Raw genomic sequence first — 27,922 nt, forward strand, 5'->3', positions numbered from 1 at the left:
AGTCGATTTGTATCCTCCTCTCTCATGCCTTTTTGGTTGCGGGTGATGCGCCGAATCTTGCGGGAGATCTGGAGGACAGTTGTCCGGAGACGCTGTAACGTGTGGTTGGCTTTCCTGTCGCTCTGAAGCCAAAGGCCCAGGATGCGGATAAGAGGGACTTCCTTTATTCTCGTGCCTTCGAGGTAAACCTGGATGTCGCCGGGAGATTTGTAGGCATAGCCCTTAATGCAGATAATTTCGAACTTGTCGGGTGCGCAGCGGAGGCCGCATTTCGCCGCTTGTCTTTATACGCAAGTGATTGCCAAGGATCGGCCGAGCAGCAGCCAGCGCAGCGGCGGACGCGACTGCTAAGCGCGCAGCTGTGGCGACGAAGGTGAAGTTGAAGATCGAGGCACCTGCCATGCGCGATTTTGGACATGCGGTGCGCCTCCCGTTAGAGGTCAAATCCAAGAGACAGATGACCTTCAGGCTCAGCATGAGAGGAGTAGAGCTTTTCGGTTTAAAAAAAGGAACCGTCGTTTATGTCACGCGGCCAGATTATACGACATGCGTGGCTCATCGTCTATTTCTAGACGCCACTGCTGTCCGGCGTGCAGAGAGGCGTGCAACCAACGCCATCTGATTTTTTTCCTGTCGCAAGTGGCTTACAGTCACAACCGGGAGAGATAAGAGATACGAGCAAGCAGAACAAGGGCATTACTTACCGAAGGCCGTTGTGTCTTCAGACTCCCCTGGACTTGGACTTGACATATGGCACCGTGCCCTGGGAGGATGGCGGTTGATTTGTCGTGGGCTCCTCTGGTCTACGCCGTACGCCTCGGCACCGTTGGCAACCAGAGTGTCTGCGGGCTTCAAACCGACAAATTCTTGTCCGTCCGCCTCCTCCTTTCGTTTGTTTGGGAGAAAACTTTCGCGGGGCGCATTATCGAGATCCTGCACGCAAGCAGACGAAAAAAGCAAGCACTCAGATTGAAGTAGGACTTTGGGAACTTCACACTACGATACTGAGCCACTTTGTTTCTTTCGGAGATACAGGCGGCGATATATGCACTGGTCGCAGCACGCAGGCGAATAGGTAAGCGAAAAGGGTCGATCACGCATGTATAGCACGCCTGTCGACAGCTTCCAACGCTTATCTAAGAGTTGGTGGTACTAGCTTGAAATGGAAAGCGTCAAGGATGAGTGCCCCGGCAGCATGACGTAAAATGCAGTTATCTGCAGTACCACTGAAGTTAACATCTTCTTGCGAGAACAACGAGTGCTGTGCGCGTTGCAATGCCTTTCAGATCGCTGCAGAGACCGATCACGTGCTTACAGGTGTCCTGGTTCAAACGCACAGTCTTTCCCCTTACTTGGGAGTTCAGGCGGACACGAAGATCAATGGGGTTTAACGTGCTGAAGCTACACGTGCGTTGTTAGGGACGCTATGGACGAAGTGTCTGAATTTATTTCTTGTACCCGAGATTCTTTAACTTGGAGTATCTTTGTACAGCACCCTGGTGTTTTACGTTGCACCTCCACTAAAATTCTACAGCCGCATGAGGGATTCAGTCCGGCAGCGTCGGGCTCCGCCACCGAAGACAACAACAACTGATCCGTCGCAAGGGATCTTTAGAGTTCTGTATCAATGATCCGTTCAGTGCGAGCACTTTGGTAAGTAATTGACCTGACATAACATGAAGGATGCAAATAGCCATCGAAACAAAAGAGCATTGGAGAATTTTTTTAGTTATTCGTTTTCATCAATGGGAAATTAACAGTATTCTTTTATCTTTCAATATAATTGATAAGAAAGCAGAAGAAAAAACAGCCACATGCCGCCGATTGGATCCGCTCCCAAGGCCTCCGAATTTCGCGTCCAGATAAGCCTCGCCTGTTAAAATGAACAGTTTTGATGCATTATAATCGCTTCTTTAAGTTTTCAAATATGACTTCAGATTTATCACTGTTCTTTGTTACTGCACCTGAATAATCTTTCAGCAACGATCCCAACCGTTACTGGTGAATAAAAGTCATAATGTTAAAAAATAACCCCGAGAAGGTTTATGTTCTTTCCCCTGTATTTTGTGCATCGCCGCAGACGCCTTACCCCATTGACAGATCAACACGAGAGGCGAGTTATTCGTCTGCTCGTCAAACGCGATCAGATAGTTCTTAAGGGATCGTGATCACGCGCGAGAGTTTTTACGGAGCTCACGACTGTTCGAGCGTTGTGAACGCATTGTTGAAAGCTCCTAGTCGTCAGCTAAATAGAACGCGTGCGAAAGCGTTGTTTCCGATTCGTACCACTGCCGAATGCACACGGTCTACATGTGCTGCCGAGTTCCTTTCAAAGGCGGAAGTTTTACCGTTCGGAAGTTGAGTTTCCACTGTTTCCATTGCCTGCTTGCCTTAAAGGGCATCAAAAAGGGGCTCTCAAAGTCGCGGTACGCTTAGGATGTTCAATGATGGCACTTCACAGATACTCTCGAGCGAGAATTTTTTATGCGTTCGGTATAATATTTGAAGTTCCGTGGCCTCCCCACCTTTTCCTCTCCTGTCGTAAATATTTGCAGCCGCAGTGGCGGCCGCCATGGTAGCTGCCTGACGGCTGAAAAAGTTGGCGTGGCGAGCCAATGATAACCCTCGGCTCCTGACGTCACTTGCTCGACATGACGTTGTATGACAGGTTTCGTGCAAAACCCCGGCACCGCTGGTCGCCGCGCCGTGCGAAAGCGGGAATTTTCGAATATGTAGTGTAAATTTCCACTTCGCTTCCGAGGTCTCCTGCGTGGCATGGACGCTCGGTGGCCTGTACTCTCCATAAAGCAAGCATTTTATAGCCAAGCTCGAGCACCATATTCAGCGACCCTTTAAGACCGGCAGCGGTACCAAACGGCCTCAAATCAAGCTATCGAAGCCTAGAGAGCCCCAAAGAATACATTCATGTAATATTTGTATCTGGCTACTAGTCGGTGGCCATCTGGCTACAGAAAGAGATTTACTTGTTCCCCTGGAGCCTTCAACCGGAATTCAGCTGGTGGCAAATTAGTGTCGTTCGTAGACAGTAACCGTACCCGAACTCTGGAATGCAAGGCCATGAATGTGCACGCGCTGGCATTCGTCTGCAGCTGCCGCAGACGACTGCCAGTGTTCTTCATAAGTACCATGACTGAAGCTTTAATCGTCGCCGTCGTTTAAACGGTTACCTTGTTCTTGTTATCGCATGGAAAGGAAAACATAAATTGACATGAGCATAGTTCTCGCAACGAAGTAAGAAGAGCAATATTGGTTTGGATATCGTATAGTTAAAGACTGACTAAAAGCGCAATGCCGCCAGAAGTAGCGGAATCGTGTCAGTAGCAGTGAAAACGTGAGATAAGGGTATACAGAGTACAACCTTTGTGAGTAAGGTTCCGAGACTGATGCCATTAAAAGAAATGCGATTAACATTGAAATTATTTTGCAGCACCCCTTCAAATTGTCTTTCATGCAGTCTATACACAGCTTCCAATGTTTCTTGAGGTTTTGGGAACACTTTGAAAACGCTTCTTTTGGCAGGGTTGTGACCTCCTTTGTAGTGGCGTCTTGAATGGCCTCCACGCTCCCATCCAGCGACCTTTTAGGGCTCTCTTCACACGATGATACAGAAAAAAAATTGCATGGGGAGAGGGCAGGCAAGTATGGCGAATGAAAAAGTACAGTAATGCTGTGCTTGGCGAGAAATTTGGCCACGCTGAGTCTGCCCTTCTGCCTTGTGGGACGAACTCGTGGTGTACGACACTTCTGGCATCGAAAAAAACTATCAGCATCGTCTTTGTTTTCGTCTTCTGTCGCCGCACCTTTCTCGACGCCGGAAAGCTTGTGGACCGCCATTCGGCGCTGTGGCTCTTTTTTTGAGAATCACTTTGAAAACACCATGTTTCGTCTTCAGCAATGATGCTGTCGACGAATGCAACATTCTTCTCTGGTTCAGAGAGCAAATCAGCGCTAACTGTTTGCTCGCGTGTCCTTTTCCTGTGTGAGAGAGTGCGGCGCTAGTCTGGCATTCAGCTTTCGTTTCCCCAAGTTCTCAAGCGAAATTTGGTGGCATGTTGTCTTACTAATGTCGCGAGCATCTGATAGCATGCGGACTGTAATGGTGAGGTCTTGCTGTACGATTTCCTTCATCCGAGCCACGTTGTTTTCATTCCGTGAGGTTGAATGGCGTCCCTGCCTTGTGTCGTCTTCCACCGACATTCTATCCGAAACGAGCCCCCTGTGCCAGTCGAAAACTCGCGCGCACGATAATGTCTCTTTGCCGTAAGCGTCACGAAGGAGCTTATACGTGTGTGTGGCTGTCTTGCCAATCTTCACACAGAATTTTATGTTTACACGCAGTTCGAGGTGGACGTCAATCTCTCCACATTTACTCACACTGGAATGCGCAAACGACCATTGACAACGTACTTTTCTACATGTAGTGCCGTCTAGCGGCTGCCACAGCAATTAACATAAATAGCTCAGGTCATCCCTAAAAGACGGCGCTACACATATGCACCAACTTTTGTTTTGGGGAATCATTTCTACAGAAAAAAAATAAATCAGTCTCGAAACTTTACGGACAAAGGTTGTATGTTATGAAGTTTTTATGGTTTCATGGCGTTTAACGTCACAAAAAAACTCAAGAGGGACGCCGTATAGTGATGCGCTCTGGATAATTTCGACCACATGCGGTTCTTTAACTTTAACGACATCGCACAGTACACGGGCATCTAGAAATTCACCTCTATCGAAACGCGAGTGCCGCGTCCCGGATCCAACCTGCGTCGTTCGGGTCAGGAGCCGAGCGCTCTAACCACTGAGTCACCGCGGTGACTTAGATTATGTTGAGTTTTTTTTTTTCGAAATCAGCCAAATCGATCTAATCGAAAACCGAGAATAATGCATATGTTTGTTACACGCACAAACATTAGCGGAATCCAAGATGTTATATGATATGCTTTACATGTTATAACAGCTCTATACCACAATGTAGCCAAAAATTACGCAAATAATTTTGTTAATATCAGTATATAAACTTTGTATTTGATTCTTCTATGCCAGCCTCTGGATTTAGCCTTGCTTTGTTTAGAAAAGTTTTTCTGGAATTATTTTCATTGTCTATGAAAAAGCGCTTAAAAACTATGCTGCAAATACAGCAGGAAAACAATTAGAACATTCATTGCGTGCAATTGCGTGCGCTGCTCTGCTTTCACATCAGTAAGTAAATACAGATAGAAGGCTTCTGTGAGAAGCATTGACATGACAGCCTTCTTTTCTAGTGCTCACACTTTGGTAGCAGAAAAGTAAATTCGCTAGAATGTATAGGGTCTAGAATATATTTTGCATCACTGTTACACACAACAATCCGAGTTCTTGAGAAATAGGAAACGCGTACAGACGGAAAACAAGACGACAGCTAGTATTTTTTCCCGTCAGCCATTTCGCTTGTAATAATGGATTGAGATATCCACTGCCAACTAGTCTAACTAAACACTTTCACGTTAACTGCAGCAGAGGCGCATCCTTGCTTCATCGGCAACGGGGCTGATGATCCCATCATTATCGTCGTCATCTGGTATCACATCTTCCCCCCGATCTCTTCGCATCGTACGCAGTCGACGAGAAGGTAGCCCGGTGGAAGGAATAAATGAAACCACGCTCAAAACAGACCCAGCTAAGAAGCTCTAGCTGTTGTAGAAAGCTCTTACGAATATATTTGGCTCATTTCGACTGGTACATGAGCAGGATCTAACGCATTTTATTTGATATAGGATTTGCTAATAGGTTTTTAAACGTTACTCGGCATCTTTCGTTCTGACAGCTACTGAGAAAGTGGGATCTATAAACTAGTTGTCTATTACAGGAAAATTGTACTTATTTTTATGCTTCTGAAACCAGCCCATTTTGAAAAATTATGTCCAAATTAGGTCTTTAATGCAAGGGACGCTTTTACTTACATTCCCATGAAGTGTATATGTACATTTTGTTTGTTTCCATTCTGAACAACATACATTGCTTAATGTTCCTTAGACGCCGAATATGCTTACATTATGTTCATTTGTTTTTCACCTCTATAAAATGGATGTCAGAACTGCTGCTGTAAATAAGATATCGGGGACTAGCCAAACTGTAATCAAGCATGGTTTTAGCCCACGTAACCATTCCAGAATTGTGTACTCGTCTGGAAGAAGTAAACTTTGATTTACTGCTCGCTTGCTTTTGTTTGCTTGATTATTATTAACTACCTAATTAATTAATTAATTTTCATTAATTTATTGATTGGATGATTTACGCAGACAAAGTAATGACAATCTTTCGTGACGCTTCACAAGTGCATACCCGCTTACTCACAGCAGTGCTGGTCGAAGAAGAAGGCTTTTCAGAGGCGGTTTCCTGGTGTTGCGGATCGGCCACCTCTGGAATGCGGCTCTGAGCATCGACGGTCACCATCTTTTCACCAGGTTCGTTACCCTGGCGTAATGGAGCCGTTGGGTTGGGCGACTCGAGAAATGCGTAGTCCAAGTCTCCTGCCCCACCATCTGTCCACCAAGGGCCGCGGACCTTGCATCCAAGGGATTGTACGGAACCTGATGGCAATGTTAAAAAGAAAAGTAAGCGATAAGTTTGAAGGAGTCTTCCTGCTGTGTCCTGCGTTGAGTTAAAACTTCAAGTCATTAGCGCTAGAAAAAAGATATCGCGCTCAGGCCGGTTGCTTACGAACGTTTCGACAAGTGGACTTGTCTTTGTCCGAGCAAAGAGATTGTCATTGGCGGGGTTTAAATAGGGTCATCTTCCTAGACGACCGTATTTTTATTACGGCAGGGTGATCTTCCTGGATGACCTCATTTAAACCCCACCAGTAATGAACGCTTTGCCCAGACTAAGGCTACTGTACTTGTCACAAAAATTTCAAGCACCCTGAGGATTTCTCTGCCTTCTTCAGTTTGTGATTATCATGAACCACTTGATCAGTTTCTCTCTACTATGGACTTTGATCGGTTACGTTCATTACTACGAACTTCCCTTTACGATTCCGTGATTTCTACTATATCAAAAGTAAGCTTTTTTTTCAGACATTCGTACACGAAAAGCACTATTTCGACGAACAAGATTCAGCCATCCACACTCACCATTATCGCAAGCGCTAAGTCTACTCGCAGTGAAAGGCCACTCCCGGCGATCTACTGACCCAGCCGCACTATCCGTAGCGGCCCGTTTCATCGACTTTAACTTCGTCCTTAATACTCCCGACACTTTATCCGCCTTCGTTTTCATGACACAGCATGTAAACGCCGAAGGTTGTAGCAAACCGCCATTCCCGCACCGCAGTCAACTACTCCGAGAAAATTGTGGGGAACTGCCAAATACACCGCCTGCGATTAAGCTCTGACTGTATGCTAACGGCACAGAGAGGATAATCCTCGTTTGTTGATCAGATTCCTAATATCAGAAATTAGCGGTGCCGAAAGTAAAGAAAACGCTACTTTTCAGTGGCGAATAATAAACCAGACTTTGCCTAAGCTAGGGGGCCTGTATTTGAGTTATATTGATATTTTTGAATATTACCATCGGCGGACAGACCGCATAGGTCGTGACGGCCTCCGACTGTGACGATATACTGTTCAGACTGGAGCCTCGGATGCTCTTTGCGGTGACCGCTACGTAAGAACTGAAAATTGCTTAAGCAGATTACGACACTTCCCAGCGAGGCACTGGGAAAATTAGGCTTGAAAATTTAGGAATGCACCAGTTCAAAGCAGAGCAAGGGGAAGAACAACTCACCTTTTGGCGTTGGTGCCCGAGGCTTCCCAGAGGAACTGGAGGGACGTTCGCTACTGGACATGGAGCCCCGGCTTTTCCTCTCTATGGTTTCTGTAAAAATGTAGAAGGACATCTGTTAATCTTATTAAGCGCTTTAAAAAGTTAAAACGACATCACAAGAATAGCTTCGCAACCTATTAAATTCATTTAGTTGACATTCAGAAAGCCTGAAATTCGAGGTGCGTATGGCAGTACATGGCAGAGAACAGAAATGCGGAGGATGATAAAATTTTGCCTCATTGACACACTGCCGCTGTTTCTCACAGTTTCTCCAAAAATGAGCAAAAATAACGCATTAATCCTGCACGATAACAGTGTTGGCGAAGGAACAACAGCAGAAGTTTCCACTTAACTTCTGACTCCATGTTATTAATTATAAATGGCACCAGAATGAACATCGCATGGCACCACACATTCCCTAAGCCAGCCGAATTCATGTTGAAGCTGATAGGGCGTTTCTTGCGGCAAATTGTATCTGTGGCAAGTTACCGTGTGCGGAGACGTTATCGCTGGGAATATGTGCTAACGACAGCGACGACCTCCTGTACATGTTGGAGCCGCGGATTCTCATTGCGTTGACCGCTGCGGAAGTATTTGTAAAAAGTTTTCAGCAAAAGAGGGCATTTAGGAGGAATGTACAGGCGCTGGTTTAAAAGCTGCACATCCGGATGTTTCAAGCAAGGTAACGGGTACAACAGAAGACCAACACACAGTCAAGCACTGATGCCGGAGGCTTCGTAGAAGAACTAGGAGGCCCATCAAAGATACGGATGCGTCCGCTAGACCTGGCACCAAGACTTTTCCTCGGCGTGACCCCTATTAAAAGCAAAAGGTCATTTTGTTGAACTTTATCGGGATTTTTGGTAGGTTCAAATAGCATATCGATAACCGAAAACTGCTTATTTTTCAAATATCCTTTCCACCTGCAGTTACCAACGGCACTAACAAGGAGAAAACTGGATAAGAAAAATATGGAAATTTAAGGCGGATAGTGCGAAAAGTTTGGTTGACGCGAATTTTGTCGTATATAAGGGCATTAAGTAGGCAAGTGTGGTATGTGTGCTTGCAAAAGCGCATAAAAAGACAAGCGGACGAAGGATGAACATATAGACTCGCAACTGAAACTTTTTTCGCAACAGGAACACGTATAAATAGGAAAAAAAACGCCGAAAAACCGAAAAGCAGCAATCGTCACATGAGTAAGTTCTCACCCATCAGGTGATGGTAAGAGCTCAAGTACTATGTAAGACTGGACACGGGCTTTAGAATCTTCAGAGCCTGGCGCTCAACGAAGAACACGACGAGAAGCGCCGAACGATCGGTCGCTCGTGCGTGCTCTGGACTGAACGCGGTCTCTGTTCTGTGCCTGGACGGTTCGGCTGGCTGTTCGTGACGCTGTGCTTATTACTGTGCTGTGCTCTTATTACTGTGCCGTGCTGTGGTGTGCTGTATTAATAGTGTGCTGTGTTCTTATTACAACTAAAACAGATTATCTATGAAACCCAAGTGAGGAGGCTAATAATTAAATCCCTACCTGTCGTTTATCTGTACCGATTTTGCTAAGCAGTGAGAATGCAAAAAGCAAAAAAAAAGGTTCATTACTCTTTCATGATGATTATGTCGGCCAAGAAAAAATCGCTAAACATAAGGAATCACTCCACTGCTTGATTCTTGTTCTTTGTCGACTAGCACAAAAACGTTTTTTTATGTTGTTTCACGACCAATGGCGACTCAGGCCATGAAGGACGCTGGAGTCGAGGGCACCTGGCAGCGTAGTCTCCTGGAACTGGTGTCTACAGTGCGCAGCCGCTTGAAACATTTAGGCACAACGCTCCTGAACGCAAGTGGTTTCAATCTACATCGCTACACCCTCTACTAACCTAACCAGAAGAAATTCTGTTGTGTTCTCCCATGCTGCCTGTCAATCAGGTGTGAGCTCTTTCCTAGAGAGTCATGGTGTGGTGGTAGTTTCTTCTATTCTCTACATGTGTGTGCATTCCGCACGTAACACAAAACAGCCATACACTGCACTTCGGAATACCCGTAGTTGTATGTGAGACAAGGTTCCTTATTGATTGTCTTTCTTACTCGAGAGCTACGAAGCAAACGATTAGTGCAGAAAGGTTTTAGCCATTAAAAAAATTCTTTACACAGCGAGGGCTTGCGCCCTGCACACACCATAAGGCCGGAACGACAATGTGGCGTACGTGGACGCAGCGGAATACCGACAACCCCGAGAAAAGCGTTTGCACTTATCGCGGTGAACGGGAACGGCGCCCAGTTTGCGGCCTTGTCGATAGAAACCACCTACCCCGAGACCGCGGATGAAGCGGCAAAAGCATTGTCTTTAGCGAACACGCGTGCTGATATTATATTCAGCGACTCAAAAACAGCCATTCGCAATTTCCCGAGGGGCCGTATCACATCTACCTCACTCCGCATCCTTCAAAACACAACCCTTCCGATTAGAGAAGTTGAATTGATCTGGGTCCCGGCACACTTGTCTAATCCAGGGAACGAGGCGGCTCACGCGCAAGCCCGAGGTTTCGTCGACCGGGCAGTGAGCGCGCCCTCCGACCCGAACTTAACGAGGGACGGGTTGATCTCATTTCATGACATCACCCATCACTTTAGGCTCACCCCAGAAATCGTTAACAAAAGCGCAGGAAGTTAAATGGCGCCGACTGCAAACACGCTCCTTTCTGAATCTGGCAGTGCTTGACCTCATGTACCGTGGCCAGTACGACCCAAACAGCCATAAATGTGGTGAAAGAGCCACATACGACCACATTCTGTGGAATTTCGCAAATTATCCGCCTCCGGCGGAGTTGATACAGCTCCATTCTCCCGAGCGGTGGGAGGCCGTGCTGGTCAGCTCGTACCCAAAGATTCTAGTACGGGCAATCGAGCGGGCCAGTGAGGTCACCGCCAGCCATGGGCTAGCGGCCATCTAGTATGTGTCTCCTGCAACCTGGTCTAGATGCAATAAATGTTTTACAATCCAATCCAATTGTCCTTAAAACACAGGCCACCAGCTGAGGCAAGAGTATTCTACACGGTACATATTTGCATAAAGGCCAGAATACAGGGTCGTTGAGCTTCTTACTGAAATCCAAAATTTTACAAAGAGCGTGTATATATATATATATATATATATATATATATATATATATATATATATATATATATATATATATATATATATATATATATATATATATATATATATATATATATATATATATATATATATATATATATATATATATATATATATATATATATATATATATATATACAGCAGCTAAAAATGACGTCCGAGTAAAAATCGTGTATGAAATGAACGTACGCCAGCAACACCTTTTTGTCGGCTCGAATTTTGTAAACTTCAGAGGTTGGGTGTTCGGATCCTACCGGCAGCATGTGCTTGCTTTTTCTTCTGCTTTATAATCATAATCTTGAGAGATAAAATCATTACGCTATTAATGTCCCATTAATCACCAGTATCAATAATATATCTCCTTTGAACATTCATTTCACTGACTGTTGGCTTTCTTCGTCCATATTAAAACGAGCCCCTTCACCCCTATATAAATAATTATGCGGTGGAGAATCACAGGTTAGGTAACGCTGCAGATGAGGATCACCGCCGGCGTGCACAAGCTCACCGCTCGAGGCCAGGGCCTGAGGCCTGTATAGCCTGAGGCTATACAGCCTGAGGCTATACAATGCCGCAGCTTTGGGGGCGGTGCTCTATGCTCTGCCGCTCGTCACGGTGCGCAAGCCGTGCTGGAAGAAACTCGAGCTGCAGCACCGCAAGTCCATGCGCGTGTGCCTAGGCCTGCCCAAAAACTCGCAGTGCGCCGCCACGTTGGCCGACGCAGGAGCGTGGCCACTTGAGCTCCCAGCAGCGCGCAGGGCACTGAATCACATCGACCGGCTTCACCGCGCACCGGAAGGCGGCTCGCAGCTGCAGCGTATGCGCTCGCACCCGCGCTCACGAATGGACGCGGTGATGCTCGAGTATGAGCAATCGACTCAAGGCCCTCCCACCTACGGCTCCTGCGCGCCCTGGCCTGCTGCCTCGGAGGTACAGCGAGAGATCGTCGGCATAGCGGAAAAGCGGAGCCCACCTCTCTGTGCTGTGCAGCAGCTGGCCAGAGCCGTCATACACGAGGAGCTCCAGGACCATCTCTTCGTGTACACCGACGGCTCAGTGGCCCGCGACAGCTGCTCCCTTGCAGCGGCGGCTACCATCCCCGCCCTGCGACTGCACAGCCAGCAACACGCAACCTTCCTGGGCTCCTCTACCACGGCGGCGTTGATGGAGATCCTGCTCGGGCTGGACCTGCTGCTCACCCTCGGCCCTCCGCCGCCCAGGAGTGCTCTGCCGTGCGACTACCGCGCCGCCCTCAGCCGCCTGCAATCTAACGGCCGCGGTACCCCACTAGTGCGGGAAATTCGCTCGCGCTTCGAGCGCCTCGCGCAGAGCGGATGTGCCGTGCGTGCAAAGTGGGTGCCCGGTCACTGCGGCATCGCCGGCAACGAAGAAGCTGACAACCTCGCGACCGCTGCACATCAACTACCTGCCAGCGATCTGCCCCTTGCGCTGGAGGACGTGCGTGCGGCCATCCACGACCATCTCCGAAAGCAGCACCCCGACCCACGCAACGCAGGAGGTGAGCGCATCAACAGTATCACCGGCTGTCGCGCACTTACACGGTCACAATGTGTAATGATCCTCCGCGCGCGCATTGGCTGTGTGTGGCCAGGGGAACGACGGGAGCGTCACGGAATGGCGACGAGTTATGTGTGTGACGGATTCGGTGCAGTGGAAACACTTGAACACCTGCTCCTTCACTGTGCCGCGGTCGCCGATGCTCGTCGCGATATGCTTGCGCCCTATCGGGCACTGGGCATACTACCAGGCTCCCTCAAGACGCTATTGTGGCCGTAGGGCAGTGCGCGCACTCGTGAGCGAACCTTGGTGAGCCTCTGTGCATTCCTCGAACACATGGGCTGGGCTTGGCGTCCGGTCTGTTCTCCGTCAGGTAGTTACACGCAGTGACCGAAAGCTCTGCGAGCTCTACCTCGAACGATTAATAACAGGACGCTCCACTCCAGTTGTAGCCAACACAGTGCTGTGCGCGCGTGTTTTAATTCTTCCATCATAGCTAATCACGCGCACATCCTGGACACATTTCTTATTGTGTAATATTTTGTATATACTACTTCTCCCTCTATCCTCTCTTCCTGTACTCTTGCCTCTTTTATTACATTTCGCCATTCTGCCTGCTATCCTTTATTTCCGCTGCCCCAGCTCAGGTACTTCAGCATCGATTGCAGAAGCCGGGGCCAGCAAAAATCTTTTCCTTCCTTTTTACTATTACTTTAATAAAAAACCACCACCACCACCAGGTTCGGTAACGCTGATTAATAAGCAGCGCCGATACACCCTTGCACCTCATTCACCCATTAAAATTTCCCTCACATATTGGCATAAAACTTGAGAAGAAAACATACATCGCCATACCAGAGAAACTGATAATTTAACATGAGTTTCTTACTCAATAAGATGATATCCTTCGCCCTCAATGCTGGCCAGGACGAAAAGAGCCAGGTGGTCGAAATAATTCCGGAGACGTCCTCTACGGCACGTCTTTTTTTCCTTTCTTCCTTCACTCCCTCTTTTATCCTTTTCCTTACGGCGAGGTTGGGGTGTACACCGAAACTGCGTCAATTCTTTTCCTCGAAAACCAATTTTCAATTTCATCGGGTGCCTCCAGCTTAATTTTCTTTATTCAGAGCAAAGCGGAAAATGCAATGGCAGTGCCCCGGCATGTAGAATGTACACGGAAGAAAGTTTCCATGGGGTACAACCTGCTGCCCGGAGCCGAGTCTCCGAGTCCAGGGTAAACGTGCCGAGGAGCATCCGTCTCGACGCGTTGACGTCCTCGTCTTCCTCTGGGATCACGGAGAGCTCTCCACGCTGTGGCTTTGACCTTTTCCCCGGAGGATGCAAGGACGGCCTCCTGCGTTGAAAACGGCAATGGAGCACCCTCGTTTTTCGCCTCCAATGTCCAACTATGCAGTGTCGTGAGGGCCCACTGTGCTGTCTTGTGCAGGACTGCTTGCGCAGTGAAAGAGCCCAAATGTCCTCTTCAACGATGTGCAGGCGCTCAGTGTCGTGCACATCTACACTTAAGCGTTCAATCTGTGCCCGTGGAGTGGACGCGGGTATGCACTTGTGTGAGGCTCGTGCGGCGGGAAAGATCTTATTTCGTCGCGCAGACCAAGCGATCTGCGTTTCCTTCTGTGGGTGCGGCGGAGTATACTTGAGCTACTGCCAAAGACCCCAGCCTCAGGCTCAATTCGGAAAACAGCGACGTCCAATTTGATTGCTCACTACTTTATCATCCATTCGGCGTAGTAAGGTGCGAACTTGTTTTCAGCACGCTATACTTAATCTTAAAGTGATGGCTCGTGTTAAGCCTGGCAGCATACTAAATTCATTGCTGAGCCCCTACGCGGAATCCTTGGTCAATATTCTAACTTGGCTGCTCCAGTTAACATTAAAGCACAAAGCACTGTGTTCTTCCTTTCGATTGGCACACAGCCCGGGTACTATCGATATCCAAAAAGAAAGTGACCGTCTTTGCTTTAGTAACTATCGCCTCGTGACATTAATCTCTACTACGTGGAAATTTATGAAACACAATTATCAAACTTCAGTCACATTCTTGGAGAAAACTGCCTTGGTCTCATTTTAGCATGGATTCCGGAAAGAAGTTTCGACTGTCAGGGTACTGGTAAATACTATATGTGTATTAAGGCTGCTTTTTGGACAAACAGGGCACTGATTGACTGCCAAACAACGCGCAGACAGCACTGTCGGAAGAAAACACGCAACAGAAGCGGTAGCTCACAACAGCTCTACTCGTCACAGTGAAGTGAAAAACATACACTTCCTTACCGTGGTGCAAACACGCATTCATTGCACGTGCCATACTTGGCTCGCACTAACATATTCAAGAACTCGTTTAACCCACCTACTATCGACCACTGGAATGAACGCGCATTAGTAGTCTCTTCCACACTTGAACTGCCTTTAAACAACGTGTATTCAATGCGCTTTCTTGAAAATATTTGGTCTTTTAATACTTTGCTCTTTATTTGCAGTAGTTTCAAGTATTTTCCAAGCGGTCTTTGTTGTTTAATACATATTGTTCTTCGCTCATGATTTCGCTGTCTTACATTTCTTTTGCCCTGTGGGACGCCTGTGCTAGGACAAGGTCACCGCGCGCGAATCGCGGTGGGTAGGCAATTTTTTGGAAAAACAACAAAACTGAGGACACCGGAGAACACAGCAGATATCTACACGTACGCTGAAATTAGAAACGCCACTATTGGTAAGACTAGGGTCTGTGCGCCAGAACTTCAAATCAATGGCCAGCAAAGGTGCCACCTACCCGGAGGCTCCATCTAAAACACGAAATCGCTCGCCTTACGGAGAGCCGTCCACACCACAATCACCGCCACAGGTGAATTTGCGGAACGGAGAATTTTAAATCGCTATCGAATCGTAACTGGCTCATGCGCATCTATAGCAGAGCTGTCCGCACCAACTGCAAAAGATGCGGTGACCAACGACATAAGGAAGAGACGTCGGAACAAACGGCAAAATTATATGGACACCGGGTCACACTGGCGTGGAGGGGGAAACGCAGCCGTGAAATCGGGTCGGGTTGATCAGACATACAACGCCCCACACCTCAACTTCCTGCCGAACACGGTAAATCAAAAACCATATCGAAAGCTTGAATGAAGGCTCCCCCGCAAAGCACTGATACACTACGTTCGCACCTAAATAAAAGCAGACAGCAGGCGCCGGTTAGCGGAAAGAACACAAGCGCCGGTGTTTGACACTGAAGCTCACTCGGCTACAAGAGTTCTTACACGAAGCTCTTGAACACGCAGCGTACACCCCGTACATACGCCAGAAATGTGCTCTTGCCAGACGGGAAACACCTGTGCACGACAGATGCAACCACTTCCAAGAACACTACAAAGGAGATCTCCAACATTTTATGTGGACTTGCCCATTACTCTCGAGGAAGAAAATTCATAATTCAGCACATATCGCATAAGTGCATGGCTAACCTAGCAGACCAGATACGATCCAGCACCAAAGCACAACATGCCATCGCGGCACGTAGCAGTTCGAGCGCCCTGCTTCGAGTAGTGTAGCTGGCCGACGTATGTAAGACTTGCAGCTCTGAAGGCTATGAAAACGATCGACTAGAAGTCGCTTCTGCGCCTGCACCCTAAATCCTCCTAATTCCCCAACTGTGACCGAGAGCCATCCCTTCCTTGCGATTATGACTTCATTCATTTCCTTCTATGTATTGCCCTCCTCCTTGGTCTTCAATTCATCCAGTACGTTTTCAATAAATAAACTGCACTTGGCTGGAGAGAAAGCCGACCACCACTTCCCGATGCCTGTTGGTCACGGACGTGGAAGTGCGACGGTGAATAATGGTAAAAAATACGCACCGGTCCTGAATGTCTGCATCGTCGTCGGCGTCGGAGACTCGGGCCAGAGTGAAGTCGACACCGGGATTCATTATCTCATCCAGCAAAGTCAAGGCTCGTGACTGGTACTGGTACATTGTGTGTGAGTGCTGCCTAGCCATTTTCAGCCACGTCTTTACCTGCACGGAGTGTTAGTAAAGAAAAGAGCTCTTTTTCACTCATAGTAGGTGTTCTTGGTCCATGGGGGGTTTAACGTCCCTAAGCGACTCAGGCTATGAGAGATGCCGTAGTGAAGGGCTCCGGAAATTTAGACCACCTGGGGTTCTTTAACGTGCACTGACATCGCACAGTACACGGGCCTCCAGAATTTCACCTTCATCGAAATTCGACCGCGCGCGGCCGGGATCGAACCCGCGTCGTTCGGGCCAGCAGCCGAGCGCCATAACCACTCAGCCACCGCGGCGGCCTTATAGTAGGTGTACGTTGTCAGTTGTCAAAAGGCACAATTCTCAGTCACAAAGAAGGTCGTTAAACGGGGCCCTGAACCACACTCTCCTGGACCAGCAAAACGCTTTGGAAAAAAACAACGTCCTTTATGGAGCTCTTTTAGCCGGTCAAGGATGAATATAAAACGTTTATCTTTTGCAGCTTCCCCCAATTCGAATAATTCCCCCTATTTCCCTTTCATCTAAGCTTCCGGTAACATCGCCGCTTATACCAAGACCACAGTGCAATTGACGTTGCCCACTGCAACACAACTTGCACTAGTACTTCATTAAGCAAATAGTGGCGGATTACGGTGGCCGCGTGCTCCACACAAGTTTCGCGGCGTAAGGCGTAATACCCTAGTACAGCCCAAAACAAAGGCTTCAGCTAAATTTCTCTTTTTTTAGATTGAAATCCCAAGTTTTCAATTTCGTACTAAACTTTTGTGCAGCTTTAACAAGTAATTAAGACCTCCCCGAAGGGACATCGTTGTGTAATTTGGTGCTCTAACTTCGACAAACCGAGACAAACATTCCAACTTTTTGTCTTATGCAGAACAAACAAGTTCTTGTGATAGAAAGGTCGACTGGTACGGCCTTCCCCGCGAAATCGTTGCTACTACCTACCCATCTTCCTTTTTGCAACTTCTGTATGACCATTTTTTTCAGTAATTAGTTACCATGATCCTTACTGCATGTATAAGATGATCCTTACTGTATGTATAAGAACCCACCTGTTCTGTAATTCCCCTGTGGGGGACTTTTAAGATAATAAACTAAACTGAACTGAACTGAGCCGTTCTAGGCAACCCTTCTTACTTAAGTGCGCACACTCAGAAGTCAACCTGGGAAACATTCACAGACGACAGATTCTTGAAAGCATTTACCCTGAAAGCCCACTTCGAGAACTTTCGTTTGCCAGCTCAAGAATTGCGGGTTTTAGATTATGGCATACATTAGCATCGCGGACACGTCTTGTTAGTTGAACAGCATAGTTTTCACAATGATGTGAAAGGCGTCATCCATATAACTATTGCTGAAATAAAGTCGAACAATCGTCTATAAAACCACTGCGGGAATGATATCCTGATTAACTTGTATGGCAAAAAAGAATAAAATATATTTAACGGCCCTCAAAGGAATACTGAGACAACTACATTCAATTACTCTCCTCTAAAACACATCTGGCTATGTTCAGGTTGACTGGGCAGCAAAAAACTGATTTATCACCTAGGAAAATGGGTTTAAAAATCTTCCCGCCAATCGAAAGTTCACAGCTAAGGGCTTAGCTAACTTCTGCCAAACTTCGAAAAATGATAACCAGATCTACGAAGGCTTACCTTGCGCAGATTGATAAGCTATTGTCATCGCCAGGTAAGCGTATTTTTAAACACTCCTCGTTTTGCAATTCAGAGAGGTAAACTAGCCCAGTTTATAATCAATAACTGCAGCGAAAAAATTTCAGTGCAAGATGCCGAGTGTCTCGAGAAATGCCCGTGAAGATTTTTTTCTTAAAAGAGACTTCCTAGTTTATTTTTTTTCGCTTGAAATACAGCATGTGAGATTTAAACGTCACGTCCCTGTACGCTCTTGCATAGGGATAATATGTACCCTCAACCGCGCCCTGACTGCAGGAAATAAATTTCACAAAACTGTAATGGATAAACAGTTAGCCGGTCATAGCGTCAGTTATGCATGAGCGCGTGGTTTCGATTTCCTATCACGATCACAATGCTGTCGGATAGACGCTATCATGTTGGACAGAAATTGTTTGTGCTGGCCTATCTGGATACGTATCACTAACTCTCATCGCAGAACCACGGCCCGCTGCGAAGACGAAAAGACAGGTAATTTAAATTTGTTAATTAGCAAAAAGGTGAATTAAATATATATTCACCTGTACAAGACGGCTGTGTGCGTGCTCCAGTAAAACCTTCGTCGACATCGTTCACTAAAGAGTGTTAAGTTAGGTAAGTTGTACTTAGCATGCCATTTTAGGTTACTTCAGCGCAAAAGGGATGGCTACAGAGGTATTTCTCTTAGTCTCGTTCTTTTTCGCGCTATAATCACTGAAAATGACACTCCGTTGATTTTCTTAAAGACTGTCAAAATCTAGCTCCAACGCATTGTTTATTTCGAGGAGCAGGAGAGACGCAGTAACACATGGATAGGAAAGACGTCTTTTTTTCTCGCACTACACTTAAACCCTTGCAACATTGATTCTTACCTGCGGCAAGCCCAGGTTGAACACCTTCTGCTGGCGGCCGTTGGACTTCTTTAACTCACTGATCTCTTTCTTGGAGGCCGCCAGAGCTCGTGCCAAGATCTTGTTCTTCATAATAACAGCGCGCAGTCTCTTCTTTAACGTGTCTGTTTAGGGAAAGGCGAAATATCAAGCATGTCGGCCTTTTTATTACAACAGCACTACCTCACAGGCGAAGCTGAAAAATCCGGGGTATGTGTGCCGCCTCAAGCTTTGACCTTCGACGTAGCGCCAGCAGCGGAGGCCTTGCGCATTTCCTCCATCAACGCGCGAAACCGGCACTCCACTCCGCCCCCTCCTCCCCGGCGCGCGGCGGCTGTAGCGGCTGACGATAAGACCATGCATGCGGTTACCTTTGAAGCGGTGTTGCCTTATGTGCTTTCGCACGTCCTACCCGAATTACCTACGTTGAAGCCGTACCATTTTTTTTATTTTGGGTGTAACCAGATCCCACGCCTATTCCAGCAAGGTGTGTTCAAATTACATTGAACTTTCGCAATGCGCTACAAAGTTTTCGGCGTGTTTCCCTCTAGATGGGCTGCACTTCGCAGAACAGTAAAGCTTCTGCTGAAGTATCAAACTTTAGGTAATCCCTTTACTTCAAGGTCGCTCCTTTCGGTGTTTATCCACTGGAAACTTCATCCAGAGCTAAGGAAGTAGACGCTGAAAAAGTCCATCTGAGAACAGGCATTTGAGCTAGTCGTTTGAGTGTTCGCCTAGCATGAGGGAAGTGCAGGGTTTGATCACCAGTGATACAGTGAGTACAAGCTTTCCTCTTACAGTTGTTTTGTGCTTGGATTCTTTACAGTGAAATACTTGAAAATAGGTCATTGACATAAACTTGAGTACACAAAACAGGGTAGCAGTGACCTTTACCGCATAAGACGAATTTCAGTCCCTTACAGATAGATTTTATGTCAAGGGAGGGTAATGTGACGAAAGGCCGTTTTTTAAGCTTGTGCAACCGATGGGTACGCCACAGGACTGAAAATCGAACCCCGCATCTCTCGCATGACAAGCGAACTCTGAAAGCGCAAGGCCGCATTCAGCCACAATTTGACAATGCGCTCTTGAAGGGAGCCTACGCCCTTCTTCCTTCAAAGAGGAAAGAAATGAATACACAACATAGTTTCAAAGGAAAGATAAAGATGACTCAAAACACGTAAAACCAGGACTTCTGGTAAATGTGCCTCTTCAATAGTGAAGTGCACCTCAGAAATGGCAAACTTTATCACCCCGACTTCTTTAAGTACGCCTGACCTGCTCGAACTTCGCAGTGACATCCATGATCTAGCGCCTGAACTTAGCGATAAACAAATATCTTGGCTACGTTATCTTGAAATAAAAGCAGTACCTCTTGCACGCTCAGTTTTTTTAGCTCTCTGGCAGCACGTTCGGAGCACCGAAAATCCCAAGAGAGATAAAAGGCGGCCACGATCGCCTTTGTTCCAGCTCGAGTAGCAAGTAGCAAAGCCATCGGTTTCACCTCGTGTTGTCCTGTGAACGCCGGCTAGGTAATGGTATGTACTTACTAGTTTCTCTCTTTCCATGCAAGGCAGCAAGAATCACTACAGGTGAAAAATTGAAACCCAGCCAAGCAAACCAGCGGGCGAGGGAACCCTCACCAATATATTCCGATGTATTCATGATGGAACTCTGGTTGCTCCTGTTGCCCCAGCGGATGTTGAACTTCACCTGCAAAATACATTGAAATAATCCAAAGTTTTGTTAAAACATGGAACCTTGCTCGGAAGTGAGACGAGTAAGTTGAAGGCCCTTTACGGCTCGTACTATAGCTGTCACTTTCCATTCTATGCAGCAAAATTTCGAAAAAAAATCACAGGGCAGTTACGAGTGTAGCGCGAATGCGTTAGCGTAAATTGTGTTGTGACAGTAAAGAAAGGTGGCGGATGCCTTGTGAAGAAATTCGCCTTTGAAGGTGGGGACTTTCCGCAACTTACTCCATCACCTACAACGGCCTTCCAAACTCTACACTTGAGGCCCCGATACAATAGCCGAGGTGCAAGCCGCAGCCCGTGCATCCCAGCGCAACACCGCGCAACACCGCAACACAAACGCTATTATTCGTAACCCGAGTCATGCACATATCAAAGCCATCACTGACTTCATCAGTGATGACCTCTAGGAGAAGGGTATTGCAATTCAGGATTGGCGTCATGCCGGAATTATCACCCTTCCCAAGCCCGGCAAGCGGCCGTCACTTGATTCCCTCCGGCACAGCTCCCTAACATCATGTTTAGGAAATCTCTATGAACGAGACATCTACACCCGCCTCAAAACTATATTGAAGACAATAACCTCTTCCCCCTACTATGGTTTGGTTCAGGCCAGGGCTTTCAGCCCAAGACGCCTTCCTGCTCCTGAGAGAATAAGTACTTACCAACATCCCCAGAGATCAAGAACATCTCATCTTGGCCTTAGATTTAAAGGGCGCCTTCCACAACATATTCCACGAGGCGATCCTTCAAGCCGTAAATGACTTTAACGGCGGAGAAAAAGTATTTGCTTACGTGCGTACGTTCCTCACGGGCCGCACGGCCACGATAGGCAATTGACAAAGCCGCTCCGACGTCAAAGATATGCCACACAAAGGCACACCTCAGGGAGCTATTATTTATCCCCTGCTTTTCAACAATGCTAACATTGCTATGCTCAGGCTGTCGCGTGCTATGCAAGCACTTCCAAATGTCGGTTTCACCATATACGCGGATGATATAACTATATGGGCCATAAAGGGTTCCCTGGGCCAAAAGTAAACCACCCTACAATCAGCAGCCCGCCTTTGTATACAGAGCAACCTCTGTGTTACCCACACCATCCAGACTCTCAAAACCACCACAAACCAGATAGCTCGCATGATCAGCCGCATTACCAAACATCGCCAAGGAATGCGAGAAGAAGACACTCTTCGGCTGGTGCAAGCGCTCGTACTTAGCCGAATCTCATACGGACTATCCTTTCACGCGCTAACAAAAGGAGAGGAGCAGCAAGTTGACACAATCATAAGAGAGGTATGCAAGACGGCCCTTAAGCTTCCTAAAAACACCTCGACAGAGCGTCTGACCGCTCTAGGAACTTCAACACCTTTGCGGAACTACCAGCAGCCATTCATGCATCTCAAACACTAAGACTTCAGACCACCCAAGCTGGACGAGCTATCCTACTCCGAGTAGGCACAGTTGCGGACATCCGCGCACTAGACGCTCAATCCGCTCTAGAAAAACAACACAGGAAATACATCAGCGTGGCCCCGATACCGAAACATATGCTTAAAGGCGTTCACACAGGGAGACGATGAGCGCGAGTATCCTACCTACGCCGACGCCTAGCCAATTCCGCGAACGTGGTTTATGCTGACGCCGCAACATACCCGGACCATGACAAGTACGCAGTGGCGGCAGTAGACCACCGGTTCTCCACTCTATTCACTGCTTCTGTAATAGTCAAAATACCAGCGGCCGCGGAGACCACCGCCGTGGCCACTGCCATTAGACATTACGAGTCCCAAGGCCAAAGCGCTCATGTGCTCACAGGCTCGCAACACGCGTGTCGAAACTTCCCGAGAGGCCGTGTTCCCAAGCACGTCAGTCGGCTCATGGGCACTGCACCCCTCGCAAAGCACCACCAAATCACCTGCCCCCCATGCCACGAGGGGCTGGAGGCAAATGAGAGGGCACATGCTCTAGCTCGAGGCAACATGGACCGAGCGGGGCCACAAACCGTGCCCGCTTTTACCCCTCTACATTCGGGGTATAACGAACGCGTCGAGTTTCAGCGTCTTGAAAGGAGACACTTCCGTCCACCTCATAGGAAATTAGACAACCCAGACTCCGTCTCTTGGCGGCAGATCGAGACGAACACATTTTCAAACATCCATAGACTACATCTCATACACCCAACATTATATACTCGGACACATGTCCCTGGTGCCAGGCCCGCCCTACACTCTTTCACATTTCGTGGGGATGTTGGGCCGAACCAAACGCTATACAGACAGAAAGTACATTTGAGCAGTGGGAGGCGCTGCTGACCAGCGTTAACCTGGAGGACCAACGGACCCTAATACAACAGGTACGCGGGCAGCTCAAGCCAGTGGAGCCCTGGAATGAGGGCCCCACCCATAAGCTCGCCCGACTCCCCTTCCTTTAATAAAGTTTTTCCTCCCCCTCCTCCGCAACTTTGTATTTAGCAATAGACAAATACCTCATATTTGTTTATTTTTGTCGACTGCTATCTATTGTGGGATGTCTGGCTCTCAATTATAGAAAAAAAAAGTAGCAATAAAATTAACTTCGTAGGCAATCGTTTCCCGTCCTCGTAACCTTGCTTTCGTAAGCCGCTGTCCAAGTTAGTCCCCTAACCTTGATAAATAATTCTAAAATGACAACGTTCCATATCGCACGCAATTCAAAAGCCATTCCAAAAGTAGAAATGGCATCGCAGGTAAGCACTTTTCATGTTTTCATACAGAACACGAAGAGCTTGTTTTTGGGCCTGCGAATAAATGGCTGCAGATTAGAGGTTCACCGATGCAGAAGACAAAAGTGACAGCTTATCACATACGCAGTTTGCCTATACCGGGTGTGACATGGAAGACTAAGTATAGTTTTGAAAAATAGGATTTTTTAGGCAAAAATATGGCTTTTGCGGCACGGTATTGCCAGGATTGGCGGACGTCAAAAAAGCGGTGAAGAATCTTAACTAGTAAAATGGTTAACTAATTTCATTAAGTTTAAAACTATTAGAGTTAGGCGTCTAGTTGCAATTAGAGCTTTGTACCCGACCATTAATAATTAATAATAATATATTGTTGGACACCTGAACCACGCCGTAAGGGAAGGGATAAAGGAGGGAATGAAAGAAGAAAGGAAGAAAGAGGTGCCGTAGTGGAGGGCTCCGGAATAATTTAGACCACCTGGGGATCTAACGTTCACTGACATCGCACAGCACACGGGCGCCTTAGCGTTCTGCCTCCATAAAAACGCAGCCACCGCAGTTGGGTTCGAGCCCGGGAACTCCGGATCAGTAGTCGAGCGCCCTAACCACTGAGCCACCGCAGTGGGTTCCGTTAGTAATAATAATAATTGGTTTTTGCGGAAAAGAAATGGCGCAGTATCTGTCTCATATATCGTTGGACACCTGAACCCGCCGTAAAGGAAGGGATAAAGGAGGGAGTGAAAGAAGAAAGGATGAGAGGTGTGCCGTAGTGGAGGGCTCCGGAATAATTTCGACCACCTGGGGATCTTTAACGTGCAGTACGTGACATCGCACAGCACACGGGCGCCTTAGCGTTTTCCCTCCATAAAAAAGCAGCCGCCGCGGTCGGGTTCGAACTCGGGAACTCGGGATCAGTAGTCGAGCGCCCTAACCACTGAGACACCGCGGCGGGGCCCGTTGTAACCACCGTATCAGTTCTCGTAATTTCGAAAACGCGATTACCCTCGCCGCTGTGGCTCGACAAAATGTAGCATTTTCGACTATTTACGTAAGCATGAGGGGTTGCATTGCCTGCAAGTTTTCGAAACCGCATGTAATTTCACACGAAGCTGCCAAATTTTATCCGGCCGCAGCGGCTAGGATAATCGGCCACCTACAAATCTCTAGTTGCAGCTACACACCTTACTCATAGTCAAAAAGTTAATTATTAAGAATTAGTTAGACATGTGACTAGTTAACATGTTTCATCGTATTTCTGATGCCCGCCAACCCTGGCAATACAATGCCGCAAAAACCATTATTTTACCTCAAAAATCCAATTTTTGAAAACTGTCTTCAAGTCTTCCTAGTAAGACAAGGTATATTAAGCTCATTCAACCAATTCACTACGACCATCTCGACCTATTTGCCTGCGCTCTTTCACAAATGCGGTATGTCAGTTGTCTGTCGACTGCGACATTATCATGCCCCAAAACAAGACCACTTGTCTTTAGATACGCAGTGTTATGTATAATGCGCAGCTTATTTTTTATGACCCACGATACTGACAACTTACACAACAGTGCTTTCGTCGCCAGCAGCGGTTAAAGAGTACCTGTCACAGTGGCATTAAACGGACCATTCCTCCTCTGGCTAGTGAAAAGTACAGTGCATCCCTTTTTCCTTACAATCGAGTACCGTTCGTGCAAGTACTGCTCTAGGAAGGAGAAAGCATGCTAAACATTTCACAAGATGTTCTTATTTCTGGCTGGTTCCGACAACTGGAAACAATGGCCACATTTATTCTTACTTAACGTGACGCTCACTGCATTACATACGCAGAATAAACATGTGCGCTTCACAGCACTGAAAGCCTCTTACAGCTTAGAAAGCGGAACATTGCGCAACTAGATTGGCCGCGACGCCAGCTGCGAAAGAGAGTAAAGATAGTTACCTGCAACTGCAAGCAGGGCGAGTGGCGCCAAAGCGCTGTAGCGCAAAACCGGTGTGAAAGGAAATAGTAAATACATGGTTTCGCGGAATGCTAAACTGACGAAATTGGTAAAAACCAACGACCTAGCTGCAAACCTTAAAACGTCACTTTATCACTATCGGCGTAGTGCAAGGAAGTACAGCAAGAAGAATCTGCCAACAGATCGAGAAACTAAGCTGAGCTTACCAGACTGGAAGCTCCTGGCGACGCCATCTTAGGTGCTACTTCACTGATCACTCGCTGAAAGGAAATGAAGACGCCAATGGCGTACGCCCACCGCAGGACATCAGCAGCGAACCCTCGTGGGTACAGCATGGAAAAGACGAAGGCAATGCTCGTGATGTCTTTGTCTTCTGTACTTCATTGTCTTCTTCATTGTCTTCTTCTGTCTTCTGTACACAGAAGCTACTACCATACTCAGCGACTCTAAATTTTGAATTGAATTGAAAATTTATTTGTCCACACACATTACTGTGGAAAAAGGGGACACTGGGCAAAAAGCTGCATAATGCAGCTTGAAGTAGCACCCAGTGCCCCATGAATACAACGACAGCAGTGTGTTTCGCGAACATCAGGCTGAAGTTGAGCTAAATATCCCCATCAAAACAAACAAAGAAAAAGGACAACAATAGTGTAACCCTGACCGCGTACACAACAGAGATGCGCATAAACAATAGGAACAATAGACAATATAATACACCAAACCTATTTACGTTGATGCCACAATAGATTCGAAAATGCACATGACAGATAATCACTGTTTCTTTCAGATGTCTTCTATAAAAACATTATTCTCTGCCAATGTGTTGAGGTAATTTGCTAGGTTATAGGATAAGGACTGTTTACGGTATAAAGTACGGCAAAAGGGTAGAAGCCAAGGTAAAATACATCGGGTATTGTACACTGGTGTGTATTGATGTAGATTAAAGGCTGCAAGGAACAGTTGATTGTTTGTTTTAACTGCATTTTTGTATGCACATAACAATATGAACTTGTGCAATATATCAACAGACAAAATACCATATTGTTTAAAGTAAGGAAACGCATGGGAATGCCATGGTTTGCAATCGATCTGACAGCACGCTTCTGTGCAACTAAGATCTTGTGTTTGTTATGTTTCGTTGTGGTACCCCAGACACTTATACAGTAGTTAATGGTTGGAAGTAAGTATGCATTATATATAAGAATCTTTATCTTTGTTGGAAGTGTGTATCTATGTCGACACAGGGCACCATTGACTCGGTTCATTTTCTTGCGGATAGTGTTTATACGCAATAATGCGAGGGGCAGAATTTCTCAGGTGGCAATGAGCATATTGGGTCAAACCAAAGACTTAGACAAAATTATTGAATTGATATGGGTCCCGGCTCACTCGGGGAACCCTGGTAACGAAGCGGCATACATAACAGCTCGAGGATTCGTCAGCCGAGCAGGGGACGCTGTCGTTGCTGAGAGTTTTTCGAAGGACGGCCTATCATCTTCTCACGATATTACTAATCATTTTAAACTTGAAAGGAGGATATTCCCTCCTCCAGACAAAGCCTTTAATAAGGAGCAAGAGACCACTTGGAGGCGACTCCAGACGCGATCCTTCATGACGCCTTACCTGTTGTCAAAATTCTACCCCGGTGAATACGACCCTGCATGTACATTATGTGGTGATTTAGCCACTTATGATCACCTATTGTGGAATTGTAAAGAGGAGCCGCCCCCGAAATCTCTAATACAGGTTCCTACTCTCGAGAAGTGGGAGGCCGTGTTGGTCAGCTCAGACTTGGGAGTTCAAACCCGGGTCATTGAATGGGCTACCCAGGTCGCTGTCAGCCGTGGACTAATAGCCACCTAGTACGGATCGCCTGCATTCTGCCTTTTCTGACGAATTAAAAGTTTTCCAATCCAATCATTGACTAGTTCAGTTTTCTTCCCTGCTACAACGAAGGGTGTGGTCGATATTTTTTATTTTTCTATGCTGCAATATTTCTATTCGGGAATGGATATGAAAAACGCTGCACTCAAACGGACGTTTGGAATGTTCTCTTCTCAAGGCGCACGTCAGCTACCACCGCCAAAATAAAGTGTGCGGACAAACACAAATATAAGAAAAATAAGTGGCTACATATTAGTAGGTATTAACGATTTTAAATATATTTTAATTACTCATTAAACATATTTTGTCAGCGTACATTTGGTTGGAAAGAACAACGCTTTTTTTTAATAAAATAATATGTATGATCACGTTCCCTCACAGCAGCGGCCAGCGGCTCTTGTGCCGTCCACCTTGACTACTCTGCGGCTTGCTTGTCGCCGGCTGCCGGTTAGTGGCCACCTTAGCCGGCGTATCTCGTCATCTCGTGACTTCGTTGCGTGCGGTTGCTCGCCTTTTATCTG

At 46.9% G+C, this 27,922-nt stretch overlaps 2 protein-coding genes across 2 annotated transcripts in view; one reads left to right on the top strand and one right to left on the bottom strand.

Annotated features, from left to right (window-relative positions):
• The window catches only part of LOC144125662 (atrial natriuretic peptide-converting enzyme-like), a 996,499-nt gene that overhangs the window by 135,830 nt on the left and 832,747 nt on the right, over positions 1-27,922 (top strand). The gene's annotated exons all lie outside the window — the stretch shown is intronic.
• On the bottom strand, positions 697-25,833 carry LOC144114610 (uncharacterized). Its single transcript, XM_077648462.1, has 8 exons — positions 25,721-25,833; positions 20,730-20,799; positions 19,069-19,211; positions 16,378-16,535; positions 13,705-13,856; positions 7,786-7,875; positions 6,355-6,590; positions 697-933 (listed from the first exon to the last, which is right to left on the bottom strand). The coding sequence occupies exons 1-8, from the start codon at positions 25,745-25,747 to the stop codon at positions 697-699; spliced, it is 1,113 nt and encodes a 370-aa protein (XP_077504588.1). The 5' UTR covers positions 25,748-25,833.

Source organism: Amblyomma americanum, chromosome 1 (assembly GCF_052857255.1).
Source record: "Amblyomma americanum isolate KBUSLIRL-KWMA chromosome 1, ASM5285725v1, whole genome shotgun sequence".
Taxonomy (NCBI): Eukaryota; Metazoa; Arthropoda; class Arachnida; order Ixodida; family Ixodidae; genus Amblyomma; species Amblyomma americanum.

Coding starts and splice junctions, on each gene's coding strand:
- LOC144114610 (XM_077648462.1), bottom strand. CDS start 25,747: ATGGCGTCGCCAGGAGCTTCCAGTCTG. Junction 20,800..25,720: donor CGCCAGGAGCTTCCAGTCTG/GTAAGCTCAGCT, acceptor TGTATTTTGCAG/GTGAAGTTCAACATCCGCTG. Junction 19,212..20,729: donor GAATACATCGGAATATATTG/GTGAGGGTTCCC, acceptor TTCCCTAAACAG/ACACGTTAAAGAAGAGACTG.